A 14,143-nucleotide genomic window follows, 5' to 3' on the forward strand; every position below is an offset into this window, starting at 1 on the left:
TGGAGCATGACCACATTTTCTGTCCAGGAATTAAATGTCACCTCGGGGTGGGTCACCTGCAAACAAAAGGGCTGCTGGGCGATTTGCAGGTATAAACAGCCCAAGATAAGGAACCCTTCTACTGCGGTGCAGGAAATTGAATAAGTGTGGTTAGAGATGGAATAGTCCCCCGAAACAGGGGACTGAGAAACAGAGAGACTGAGAGAGAGGCACAAAGAGCGTTTTTGTTTGCCTGGTACGTTATCAGCATATTCCTCCGTTGAGTGCGCAGGGCTGCCAGCCCGCAATGGCTCCTCATCGAAGTGAAGGAGGGGGGCAGGGAAGCAGGAAGCTGTCTGTCATCAAGGTCTCCCCATCTGGCCAATCTCTTATCAGTGGCCAGGCTGCTTGTTGCTCGTATTGACCGGTGGAGGAGTGGAGGGGGCAAGGTCATCACAGTCATCACACTCTAGTCAATCAGTGGTCAGTCAGACAGTGTTCCAGAGATTGTCCGCCTGTTGGGTTGGGCTACTGCATTGGAATGTGTCTGGATTCTGTTTGTCTCTCACTTCCTTGACCAAGCTCTAAAAGGGTCACCTACAACGACCGTATATGGGATGTTGGAATGTGATTTCTATAAAATGATTATACAACGGGTGGGTCTAATCCGGAATTCTGATTGGTTAAAAGTGCATTCCAGCCYGTGTCTATTGCACAAGTTTCCACTGGCTAAATCTATGACGTTAAAATGCCTATTTACTCTGTTCCATCTGACTGTGCATCTCATCAGCCCAGGCAGGGAAGTTATCCTCTACAGGATTGATGGGTCCCCCTCGGGACGGTTGAGCTAACGTAGGCTAATGCGATTAGCATGAGGTTGTAAGTAGCAAGAACGTTTCCCAGGACATAGACAWATTTTACATGCACTCAATTAGTATTTGGTAGCATTGCCTTTCAATTGTTTCACTTGGGTCAAATGTTTAGGGTAGCCTTCCACAAGCTTCCCACAATAAGTTGGGTGAATTTTGGCCCATTCCTCCTGACAGAGCTGGTGTGACTAAATCAAGTTTGTAGACCTCCTTGCTCGCACACGCTTTTTCAGTTCTGCCCACAAATTTTCTATAGGATTAAGATCAGGGCTTTGTGATGGCCACTCCAATATGTTGACTTTGTTGTCCTTAAGCCATTTTGCAACAACTTTGGAAGTATGCTTGGGGTCATTGTCCATTTGGAAGACCCATTTGCGACCAAGCTTTAACTTCCTGACTGATGTCTTGAGATGTTGCTTCAATATATCCACATAATTTTCCGTCTTCATGATGCCATCTATTTTGTGAAGTGCACTAGTCCCTCCTGCAGCAAAGCACCCCCACAACATGATGCTACCACCCCCTGCTTCACGGTTGGGAGAGTGTTCTTCGGCTTGCAAGCATCCCTCTTTTTCCTCCAAACATAACAATAGTAATTATGGCCAAACAGTTATATTTTTGTTTCATCAGACCAGAGGACATTTCTCCAAAAAGTACGATCTTTGTCCCCATTTGCAGTTGCAAACCATAGTCAGTTTTTTTTATGGCGTTTTTTTAGTGGTGACTTCTTCCTTGCTGAGCGCCCTTTCAGGTTAAATCGATATTGGACTCGTTTTACTGTGGATATAGATACTTTTGAATCTGTTACCTCCAGCATCTTCACAAGGTCCTTTGCTGTTGTTCTGGGATTGATTTGCACTTTTCGCACCAAAGTGCGTTCATCTCTAGGAGACAGAACGCGTCTCCTTCTTGAATGGTATGACCGCTGCATGGTCCCATGGTGTTTATACTTGCGTACTATTGTTTGTACAGATGAACGTTGTACCTTCAGGCGTTTGGAAATTGCTCCCAAGGATGAACCAAACTTGTGGACGTCTACAATTTATTTTCTGAGGTCTTGGCTGATTTCTTTTGATTTTCTCAAGATGTCAAGCAAAGAGGCACTGAGTTTGTAGGTAGGCCTTGAAATACATCCACAGGTACACCTCCAATTGACTCAAATTATGTCAATTAGCCTATCAGAAGCTTCTAAAGCCTTGACATCATTTTCTGGAATTTTCCAGGCTGTTTAAAGGCACAGTCAACTTAGTGTATGTAAACATCTGACCCACTGGAATTATGATACAGTGAATTATAAGTGAAATAATCTGTCTGTAAACAATTGTTGGAAAAATGACTTGTGTCATTCACAAAGTAGATGTCCTACCGACTTGCCATAGTTTGTTAACAAGACATTTGTGGAGTGGTTGAAAAACGAGTTTTAATGACTCCAACCTAAGTGTATGTAAACTTCTGACTTCAACTGTAAATTATTATTATTTGAATATGTTGGTAACCCGTTGTATAGAAGTGATAATGCCCTCGAAGCCGGTGTTTGGAGGATATGCCTAAAAACACCCGTGCCAATATATCCTCCAAACACCGACTTCGAGGGCATTATCACTTAATTGTACTTGTCAGGAGTTGATTGTAACATGATTGTATTGTATGTCAGGACTCGAATTGGACCTTCACTGTAATGATATGGTAACACATTAGTATTTGTTTTCATTAATATATAGTGTACGGCTTTCACGTCTGTGTTTTTGCATGTATGTGCATGTGGCGTATTTGTGTGAGCGCTTGCTTGCGGCATGCAAGAGAGTGTTCCCCTATCATCTGTGTCTTTTCCTTATCCAGCGAGTGATGCACAGAAGTGGGTTGAGTGCCTTGCTCAAGGGCACATCGGCAGATGTTTCACCTAGTTGGCTGTGGGATTCGTACCAGAGACCTTTCGGTTACTGGCCCAACGCTCTTAACCGCTTGGCTACTTGTAGTCCCCCGGTGCTGGTTAGTCCCCAGTCAGCCCTACTGTTCCAGCCTCGTTATTAAGAACCGATTTAATCCCTGTTCCAGTCACAGTTCCTCCTGACATACTCTGTCAATGTGCCGTACTGAGGGAGCCTCCTGGGCCGGGCTCAGAACACACAAACACACACACGTACGCACACACGCATGCAGGGCCATGTGATGAGGACGGGACCCCCCTTAGGGAAGCACCTGACTGGTTCCGGGACTTGAAGCAGAAAGCCCAGCTGGGGTTTAAATGTGAGGGGTTATGAACGGGGCTTTGGCTTTGAGGACGTTTAAGGATGCAGCACAATCATTCAGGGGAGATAAAGAAACTACGCCCTTGCTACACACAGGGGAGATTTTCCTTCTATATTCTCCTCTTTCTGTGTGTTTCATCAACTCTGTGGAAAACACATGCAATAATATGCTAGGCCAGCTTGCAGCAGTGAACTAATTATTGATTCTCTCCCTTGTGTATACTGAATAGGTTTTTCATAAACTCAACCAAAGCCTTTTGCGATTTTAATGTTTAACGCCTGTGACACATATTTGTGTCTTTGGACGCTGAGACTTCACTTTGAAATGTATACCAAACAAAAAACATTGATTTCACAGTTTGACAAACCATAACTCTATGCACAAGGATTACTTTTAACAATTTCCACTGAACATTTTACAAAAACACGTTTACAGGTAGAACTGTGCAGATAGAAAGTTTGGTAACAGAATAAAACGGAGGGAGATTTTATCATAATTATGTTACTAAAATGTGCATCATTGCATCTCCATGTTTTGTTTTATTTACTGTGTTTCAACGTTGTCATTGTGCATAGAGTTGTATGGTTTGTTAAACTTTGAAATCAATGGTTTTTGTTTGGCATACTGTTTTAAAATGAAAAATGGGAGTCTCAGCGTAATTCTGTCACTGTGGAATTGCCCATTTCTATTTCCTTTACAAAAAAAACCGTTTGATTTGCCAAGCTCTAATAATCCAACAGGCGTTTGGTTTGGATAAAGATTGACAAAAGGAGAAATTTTTCTAAGACATGTTTTTAACATGGTGTCATCCCTGTCATGAAGAGCTTAATTAATGGGTGACCCTGTGTTGGCCTCAGAGGATTAAATGCGTTAGCTATGTAATGATGTTGATCATCGTTCTAAAATGGCTTCCTTTTGATGTGTCTTAAAGGTCAGAGGTCAGGGCAGTCCCATTGACAGAGAAGATGACCTCAGTTTAAACAGGGAATGTTAGATAGTTAGTTATAAACATAGAAATAGAATTTCACCCATCACAGACCCATTGGCTTGATTGGGAATTCCCYTTCTTGTAATTCTAGTTCTATGGTTATACTCTTTCGCTTTCCCTCAGATCTTGGAAAATCAGATGTCATCGAGGGATATCTTTAGCTTGAGTTGAGCCTGCTGCTGTCTTTGAAGAACCAAAACAGTCTTTCGCCTAGACGCTACATTGAATTTGTAAACTGTCTGGAACTGTCATGTTTTGCCATTGCTGACTTTGAAGACAACAACAAAATCAGGTTAAGCACTAAAGGGCGCTTGGTGTAAAAATAAGGACAATAGGAGCATCACTCACTCGTGCGTCACTTTTGAAGTGGATTTGAGGTTTAGGTTGGGATTTAAAGGAGGCTTGCAAGTTAGCATGCCTGGAGCACCTGGGCTTGTAAACAGGAGGGAGAAAATAGTGATGAGGGGAAATGGGGATGAGAAATGCCACCTGAGCGTCTGCCGTGACAGGGTCTATCTCAGCCACACACATGTACACACGCCCACACAATATCGCCAATATCTCCAATATTTCCAAGCGCTTAAGAGATGACGGGGGGGCCTGACTCTATCATGCTTTAGTCCCAGTGATATGACAAATCCTTCCCCTTTAGTTCTCCAGAATGAGACACGCATCAACATGCCGTGCATGTAATGCTCTCCTGCTCTCCTGCAATGCCCACCCACTGTTTTCAGAGGGAAAAAATATAGAAAACACAGTCTTGGAGATGAATGGCCATGGTCATGAATACCAAGAGTGATTTTTGGAACCTGAAGCACCACCATTGTATTTCAACCKTATTAAAGAGAGAAATTCCTGAGAGCATGGCTTTCACCACAAATGGACTAAGTGACTTATCCGGTTCTATTTTAGAATGCTTACGGTATATCGGAACCTGGAGGTGTTTGATAGCAGTTATTTGTCTGGGAAAGTAGCGTTTAGCCTTTGGGGTCTGCTTTGCGGTCTTGTCTGACATTGTCTTTAGAAACGATTCCCAGCAAGCTAGAACAGAGACGGAAAGAGAGAGAGYYGGTGAGTGTCATGGGAGATGGTGCCATATGTCCTTGTCGATTYTATTATTGCAGTTTTGGTGGTTGTAATGAAATATGGGCCTGTTGTAGCGGGGTCATGCCTGTACAGAGTATCTCCTGTGCAGATGTTATTTTGCAAGTCCCCAAATCTCCTTCCTCATCTCTCAACTCACTCCCATGTGTTTTAATGTGTGTCTTCCTTTTGGATAGCATTTGTGAGATTGTATCACAGATAGCAAATGGCAGACACCAGCAGCTATGCTATTTATTGTATGCTACTGAGGGATATGAAAAGAGACTTGTATGACATATTTATACAAAATATAATACTTTTCTGTCAGCTTAAGAATGTTGTTTACAATTTGAGACTAGTATTATTTAATAAAGAAGGGGTTAATTGCAAGTGCCCTTTAGAAGCCACTGTGATTTTCTTCATAAAAGTACTTTATTTCGAAATGAATTCAGCCTATTGTTTTTTAAATCCTTCCTTGGCCTGCAATCAACAACTTCCATTGAACAGATTAGAAATACTGCAGAGGAGTACAAAGAGAGCAGAATTTGTTTTTTAAAAACATGTTGCTGCTTTGTTCTCACTTGTTAAGTATTCAAATATGCTTTGGATTTTTTTCCTCCTTTTTCTTAATTCCCTTTGGAAAATCGTGACTTCATCTTTGGAAAACATACTGTATGCTCGCTTGCCCTATACTCTCGCTCCGGATATTAGATTATGGAGGCATCCAGCGCAGTTGGGAGGAATGCTTGACTTTGGAAGATWCCCTCTTTCTTCCCGAGACATAGGCTACCAGTAATATTGAAGAATAAAACAACCAAAAAYGGCAAACAATTTTGAAGGACTCACGCTGTGTCAGCGGTGGGGCCACTCTTATTCTTCTAAAGGGTTACACCCTGCTTTATCCTGTGGAGAAAGCGTCCCTGTCAAGCCTAGGCCCAGAACAATGGGGGCCAGCCTGGGGGAACAGGTCCATTTGCATGCAGCTGTTTGACGTTTCCACGACCACAAAGACCAATCAAAGAGGCCTTAATGGAGGATGACAAGCGTCAACCAACGCCTAGCTGTGCTCTGTCTGTCTGTCTGTGAAGGCTCTTGCGGCCCTCGCCACTCTGTCTGTATCCCCCCCACCCCTCCAAAACTGGCCCACTTTTTGCCAGACTGATCAAACATTCCGGTACTCTTTCGGCTCCTCAGCCTGAGTCTGAAGTCCTCGTGGAGAGCAGAGGAGGGGAGTTTTGGGGGTTAAAGGTTGTATAGGATAGGCCTCTTAAAGGACAAAACAATCCTGGGAAAATGAGGGGTTAGGATGAGGGGCTAAACATAACTGTGACTGTGTGTCATGGTCTGGTGCTCTGGCCAAAGCCAATAGCTTTATATCAAACCTCAATTGTCTTTTTATTTTTTTCTCTCTTTTTTTCTCAGGGGTTTAAAAGCATCAGACGATGGCAGCGCGCCACTGGCTGGGCCTGTATTTTTCAGATGCACCCATCTGCGCTGTGGTGCCACTTTCAATTTCAAGGGTGTTGATAGAAAACAAAATATGTATTATGGAAAGGATTGTTGCCAGTGAATTATAGGCTGCGTACCGAAAAAAGGAGAAGAGTCTCCACACTTCCATAATACAACACATTGTGAGTCCGTATTGCCCCCCCGTCTGCCTACTCTGTGCTCACTTGAGCTCAAATAGCAGGCTTACCGTTGGCTGGTCAGGGGGAGGAATCTGAAAAGCCTATTTTCTTTCCCCCAGTCAGTCAGTCAGTCACTGACCAGAATGCCTGATAAGGCGTCGCCGTGTCAACAGGGCCAGGAATAGGGGATCACAGCCAATTATGGCACAGAGAAAATGCGTACAGCGGTTTCCATGGCAATTCAATTGCGCATTCTATTTAGTATATTATATACTGGCCTGCTGGATGCAGCCGTAGGATTAAGACTGTGGCGTTTATGGAATTTCGGGTAACGATTAATTGTCATGCAAATGACAACAGTTATAGTGATAATTGTATTTTTGTTTGTTTTGAGCTTGTAATGTATCATAATGCATCTTTGAAAAATAGCTACGACTTACCTAATTAATACAACACAGCGTTGGTGACACCCCCATCTAAAAAATGTATACGCTTGGCTGCTTGTAACTTTTGGAAATGAAGCTTCTTCTGACTATGCTCGTAAAATGATTGCAATTTTACCCTTTTCATGTAAACATGAATAATTGCTATTGGGTAAACTATCTACTTGAAAATAAAGTTGAATCCCTCCCCCCTCTGGAAATAAACTTGTTAAGGCGATTATGATGATACATTTTTTTTGTTCACGTTATTGTTAATAATTCTTGACCTTGGGACTAGAAGGTTATATCGGACATTTTGGTCAAAATTGTGTCATTAACGTAGTTGCTCTTTAGGTGGTCCTTTACATGTCAGATAAAAATAAATAATATAGTTTATTATATAATTTTTTGGTAAATTATCTGAACGTTCTATCTGCACAAACACCTTTTAACTTGCTGCTATACGGTTCTATCTGCAGCCCAATCACACAATGATGGATTGTCAATCAAAAATAATTGGATGGAGGGTGATATACTTATTGAGCCATGAAAGAGGAAGACATCACAAAAACAGTTCTGAGATCTGGGACTTTAAAAAAAAATAATTAAAGAACGATTATCTCAAAACCATATATTTTGCAGATAGAACCTTGGGACTCCCAAGTCCTTGATTATTCATATCATAGGTTCTGGTCCTCTTTTTCAATTACTTAGATTTTCTTTCACAATTTTTCTGAAGAATGGCCGTAACGTAAGCTCTTTATGGTCAAAAATAAATAAATACAGGTGTCTTAGAGCATGTTTAAGGTCCTTAGAGAGGCATTGCTGTTTTTGACTAGTTCTATAGCAATATGAAAACCTCCATGGAAGGGTTATTTTACTAAAATTACAAACGTTTTATTGATGACTAGCAAGTAGTTTACATACTTTGGGTGTCAGACACCAGAAACATATATCAGTTTAGTCATCCAGAGCTAAGCTTTAGCAATGCTGCTAGTTCTCCATAGGATATAGTGTATTTGTCATTTTCACTTTAACAAATGTGTGAGGGACATGAATTCATATATTTGACGATGTGACTAGAAAGAAGGGTATTCTCTTGATTTAATCATTACAATTTTTGTACTTTTCTATTGACATAATTGTAACATTCTGTGCCAGATAGAATCTTATGGCTGAAGCCAGATTGACATTTCAGAGCCACAAGGTTCTAGCTGCGATTGCACCCCACTAAAAAAACAGATTTTCAAATGTCTTAGGATTTCGATGCTCTGCACTTCAGGTACATTTAGGGTGAGGACCAGAATGGGTGATCAAAAGAAGAATTCACTACAAAACAGTTCAGAGATCTGGAATGTGAAAACTTTATTGCTCAATATCTCAGAACTATGCTTTGGGCAATTCATTATCGGTTACGCGATTATACGGTTATTGTGCCAGCCTTATGTAGGATGATTTAATGTTAGTCTGAAGGAGCGATAAAGAGAGAAAGGTAAGCCGTGTCCTTTCTTTCTTTTTTTTACACACAACACACCAACACAACACACACACAACACACACACACACAACACACCACACACACACACACACACACACACACACACACACACACACACACACACACACACACACGATGTGCTATAGATTTTCCCTCCTGTTTTCTGAACTGTTCTGAACTGCAGCTGGCTGCCCGACATGCTTGTGTCCTGTGGCAGTTATTTTCCTACCACTGCAAAGTTGGAACAGAGAAGTCAAACAAAGTTACACAGAGCCATGAGATGAAAAGCTTTTCACACTTCCTCAAGACATTGACACTCATGCACACACACAAATGTTTCTCCCCCCGCGTAAACCATTTAACTTTTAATGAAAGTCTCCAACATTCACAGTGATGTTCCAAAAAAATCAAAGTGGATACATTGTAAATGTGTCATGCGGGTGGCACAGTAGTCTAAGGCACTGCATCTCAGTGCTAAAGGCATCACTACAGACACCCTGGTTCAAATCCATGCTGTATCACAACCGGCCGTGATTGGGAGTCCCATTGGGCGGAGCACAATTGGCCCAGCGTCGTCCGGGTTTGGTCAGTGTAGGCCGTCGTTGTAAATACAAATTTGGTCTTAACTGACTTTCCTAGTTAAATAAAGGTTAAATAAAAATTACAAATAGAGTACCTGTGTTTTCCATTCTGTTCACATCTGTTCACTTCATTTACACAGGCAGACCAATTATTTTCACTAATTGGTCTTTTGACAAATCAGATCAGCTCTGAAAAATATCTGATGTGAAAAGAATTAAGCTACCTGTGTAAACGCAGCCAAAGAGTTAAGAACGCTTTGAACTAATGGTTATTGAAAGAACATGATGTGCAGTCTTCAAACAGAAAGAAATTACTTTTTACTTCATTCTATTATTTTCCCCCAAAGGAAACAAAACTAGATTTTCTCAAAACATTACAACTTTTAAAAAAAAGAAGTGATTTTTCATGATACGTATCCAATTACCGAGAGGTAAGTGAGTCATTAATGAGATCCATGCTATCTGAAGGGAGTGGAGAAACCAGGCAATTTGTCCTTGTGTGCGCCCATAAAAGTCAAGATWCTCCCCCTTAATTGATATACTGTTGCCTTATGGCCAGATGGATCTATACTGTACTGGGGAAGAGGAGGCAGGCGAGCCCCAGGCTTAATCAATTGCTAGGCCTCAATTGACAGCAGCTGTGTGTGATCAGACCATACAGTAAACTATAGTTCCCTGATAGATGGCCCATAGCTAACTGTTGGACAGAAGGGAAAGGAGGGAGGGGAAGTTACAGTGAGCTACAGTCCACTCTAAAGGAGAGTTTTTCCATTGAGAAACTTTAAAACCCCATGAAATGTATTCTTTCTGTCTGCTTTCTGTAGCCTCTGCCTGTGTGATAAAGCTGTCACTCCCTCRGTGAGGAATGGCCATGAAACCCGTTCATTCGTTTTTGTGGTGAAGTTGAAGCTGCACGGGGTAGTTACAGTAGTTATAGCAGTTAGTTGGACTACGGCACATACATCTCAACTAAGCAGAATCCACAGACCAATTAGCAGACATGTTTATCATCAGTATATTCATGAATGCACATATATTGTAATCTGAAGTGGTCTCATAGCATTCTGTTGTAAAATGGTTCATGCATAAAAAAGCATTTCCTATTGAGAGCTTGTTTGGTGCCTCATGCTTCTAGTCGAGTCTCAGAAAAACTCTCATCTCTTGGCTTACAGGTGCTTTATATCCACGTTGGTATGCAAACCTTTCTCGACACTCGTCAGTGTGTGTCTGCGACATTTGTGGAACCTACACAGAATACCATTATAATAGAGCAGGGCATGGWACCACTACAGGCTAGAATGACAAGCAAATAGACAGACATGTGAGCCGAGGTCGAGGTCTCAGGGTAGTAGGAGTTTCAAGRCGAAATCACTTCAACTTTGAGCCATTCTTTCAAACAATTGCTAATTGCGTCATGCCCTGGCTGTCAAATTGTGTACGGTTGCAATTAGCAGGCGGGTGCAAAGCAAACCTGGGGTGGTTAGTGTTATTACTTGACAATGCAGAGGAGCCAATGGGAGCGCTGAGAAGGTAACAGGCTGAAAAGAGAGACTAATTAGCAGAGTAGTGCAGTGGCAGAAAACACAAATGGCAGCTGAGCTGGCCCCTCAGAGAGGCAGACTGTTGCCGCGGACAACAGTGATTATTGACAGCTCATGCAGTGCTACTGCCTTGCACTTAGTCCTTTAACGGAACACCATTTGCWTTTCTGGAACTTGAGGTGTTTTCTTAGGGATTGGTCTCGAAATTAACTGCATACCTGTTTGTTTTCTTTTTTCTTTAGTTCCTATTTTCTTTGTTTAATGGATCTATTTCTTTCTTTCTTTCTCTCTCCTCTGCTTTCTTTTAATATCTCTTTATATGTATTTCCATGGTATTTATGGCTTGACGTTTTATTGCTTTTAGGGAAAAAAGAGAGTAAAAAACAACCTTTTCAATATACTTTGTTGATGGGAGGAACAAAAACTGATCAAAATAGTTAATTTTCCCCAAAGCACAGATATTTGGCTGGTGTTCACATCTGCTGAGCTCCGCATATAGATTTTTCCTCTTCAGTGTCTTCTATCATCGACACTGTAAAATGGATTAAATTACATTGCATGCTGCTGCTGGGAGATTCAGGCTCTTTTCTGCCTCTTGCTCTACTGATAGAAAAGCTAAACAAGTGAAACAAAAAACAAATGAGGGAGCTTGTACCCCTTTGTCGAAACTAACCATTCAAACTTAATCGAACCATGGTCCTGAAGGAGGAATTGAGAGAGAGATTTTGTGTTCTATAGTATTGTGTTTAGGTGTATTTGAATTTGTTTCTTGGGTTGTTACATGGACTTTTATACAATGACTATACAACTTCGATGTCTTTGCCAGAAACAAAGAGACCTTAGAGAAATTGGTAATTCAATTTAACTGTCTTTTTCCTCATCCTTGTTGTACTGTATGTTATGATTCTTCTGTTTTAAACCGTTGTAAACATTGGACAAGTGGTCTGCAGTTACTAATTAAATGGATTGTCTTTTGATGCTCTGCAGTCTGTACTACCTCCTAAGATATCAAATGACTCCATGTTATTGGGTACTTTTGGCTCCTCTTGGCTCCCATTCCTATGAATGCAGTATATTATAGCAGTTTTGTACAGCACTTAACCTAATATCTCTTTTACGTTCTCCCCCTCTCTCTCATCTCCCTATCCCTCCCTCCCTTTCGCCCAGGGTTCGGTCGTGCGGCCCTGCCGTTTGGCCTGGTCAGAAGAGAGCTCTCCTGCGAAGGATATGCCATCGATCTCCGCTGCCCCGGTGCTGATGTCATCATGATCGAGACAGCGAACTACGGCCGCACCGACGACAAGATCTGCGACGCAGACCCGTTCCAGATGGAGAACGTCAACTGTTACCTCCCCGGACGCTACAAGATCATATCACAAAGGTAAGAGTCAACTGTACCTCACCCAAGGCCTACAAGATCATATCACAAAGGTAAGAGTCAACTGTTACCTCCCCGACGCCTACAAGATCATATCACAAAGGTAAGAGTCAACTGTTACCTCCCCGACGCCTACAAGATCATATCACAAAGGTAAGAGTCAACTGTTACCTCCCCGACGCCTACAAGATCATATCACAAAGGTAAGAGTCAACTGTTACCTCCCCGACGCCTACAAGATCATATCACAAAGGTAAGAGTCAACTGCTACCTCACAGGCCTACAAGATCATATCACAAAGGTAAGAGTCAACTGTTACCTCCCCGACGCCTACAAGATCATATCACAAAGGTAAGAGTCAACTGTTACCTCCCCGACGCCTACAAGATCATATCACAAAGGTAAGAGTCAACTGTTACCTCCCCACGCCTACAAGATCATATCACAAAGGTAAGAGTCAACTGTTACCTCCCCGACGCCTACAAGATCATATCACAAAGGTAAGAGTCAACTGTTACCTCCCCGACGCCTACAAGATCATATCACAAAGGTAAGAGTCAACTGCTACCTCACCCAAGGCCTACAAGATCATATCACAAAGGTAAGAGTCAACTGCTACCTCACCCACAAGGCCTACAAGATTGTATCTCAAAGGTAATAGAGCAGAAAGGTCTCGTTACACAATATAACCTGGAGTTAGTTAGGGATGTGTGGTATGTGATTCTAGAGTCCAGTCTAGTGATTCTGGATCCACAATTTTTCTATCAAAACAAAGTGGTTTGGTTTGGGTGGTAACCCTAATATTACTAGACTAGCATTTGTGTTACCTTTTCAACTGACCAAAAACAGACAATTTACCCACACTTCCTTGACTTTTTAATAATCAGATGTTTTTTGGGGTATTGTTGTGGAACTCTAGACCGTAAAAACTGGACAGGGGGTCATTCGTKGCAACCCTAGACCATATGCTCTATGCATCCCTTCACCAGTACCACTGCAGCTGCTCAATCAGCCAGCCAGCCAGCCAGCCTGTCCGTCTCAAAAGAGTCACATGAACCTCCTTCTTAATCCCTCTGTTTCCAACATTAGTTTTTTGTTCCAACACTCGTACTGCATTGACACAGCCCAGCACCCAGCCCTGTGCAATGCCTCTACCCCCCTCATAATACCATTCATATTAGTAACACTCTCCCAGGACATTTAGCTGCAATACTGCCACTAGGCTGCACGCACCACTTTAAATCGACTGCTATGCCGGCCCCAGCCCGGAAGTGTGTATTTAAAGGACCCCAGATTAACGTTTCATAAGTCAGCAAGAACCCCGGCTCACCTACCGAAACATGCCACTACCCTGCCCTGACCTGTGTGCTACTGAGTGTATGTAGTCATCCACCTTAGGAAATAGGTCCTGCCTTATCCATCCGCATCCACAAAAATTCCCATGAGCTCTTGAATAGATAATAAAGACGTCCCATATTTAGCTTGTCACGCTACATTTACTGCAGTGTGTGTCTCAGCAGTTGCACACAGACCAGACAGAGACAAAGACAGAGAATGCTCACCGTGTCCCTTGATTTGTCTGTTAGTGCTCACGTGCTGGTTTAGCCGACCTGGGTTCAAATACTATGTGATATCTTTCAAATGCTTTGAGCATTTTCTCTGGCCTGCTTTGAGGTCCAGATGGGTGGTTTTGCAACAATTCTATTGGTTCTATTGCATCAGACAAATTCAATCGAGCCCAGATAAAGTGTTTGGAATTATATCAAATAGTATTTTATCCCATGTCTGCATTGTTGCCTAMGCTAGAACCCACTGAACTCCACTTCAAACTAATCTGTTAACAAAGGCTTTTAGGAGAGTCAGTGGAGGTGGTAAAGAGCCCAGAGCCCGATCATGCTCTACACCACTAAACCTACTGTAGCTTGT

At 42.2% G+C, this 14,143-nt stretch overlaps 1 protein-coding gene across 4 annotated transcripts in view; it reads left to right on the forward strand.

The window, feature by feature from the left end:
- The first annotated feature begins 12,013 nt into the window (after positions 1-12,013).
- LOC111979602 (adhesion G protein-coupled receptor L2-like) overlaps positions 12,014-14,143 on the forward strand; it is a 57,514-nt gene continuing 55,384 nt past the window's right edge. For all 4 annotated transcript variants that reach the window (XM_024010194.2, XM_070448836.1, XM_070448835.1 and 1 more), the window contains exon 1: positions 12,014-12,220. In XM_024010194.2, the coding sequence (XP_023865962.2) occupies positions 12,105-12,220 (116 nt within the window). In that variant the 5' untranslated portion in view covers positions 12,014-12,104. The remainder of the gene's footprint in view (positions 12,221-14,143) is intronic.

This window comes from Salvelinus sp. IW2-2015, linkage group LG19 (genome assembly GCF_002910315.2).
Source record: "Salvelinus sp. IW2-2015 linkage group LG19, ASM291031v2, whole genome shotgun sequence".
Classification (NCBI taxonomy): Eukaryota; Metazoa; Chordata; class Actinopteri; order Salmoniformes; family Salmonidae; genus Salvelinus; species Salvelinus sp. IW2-2015.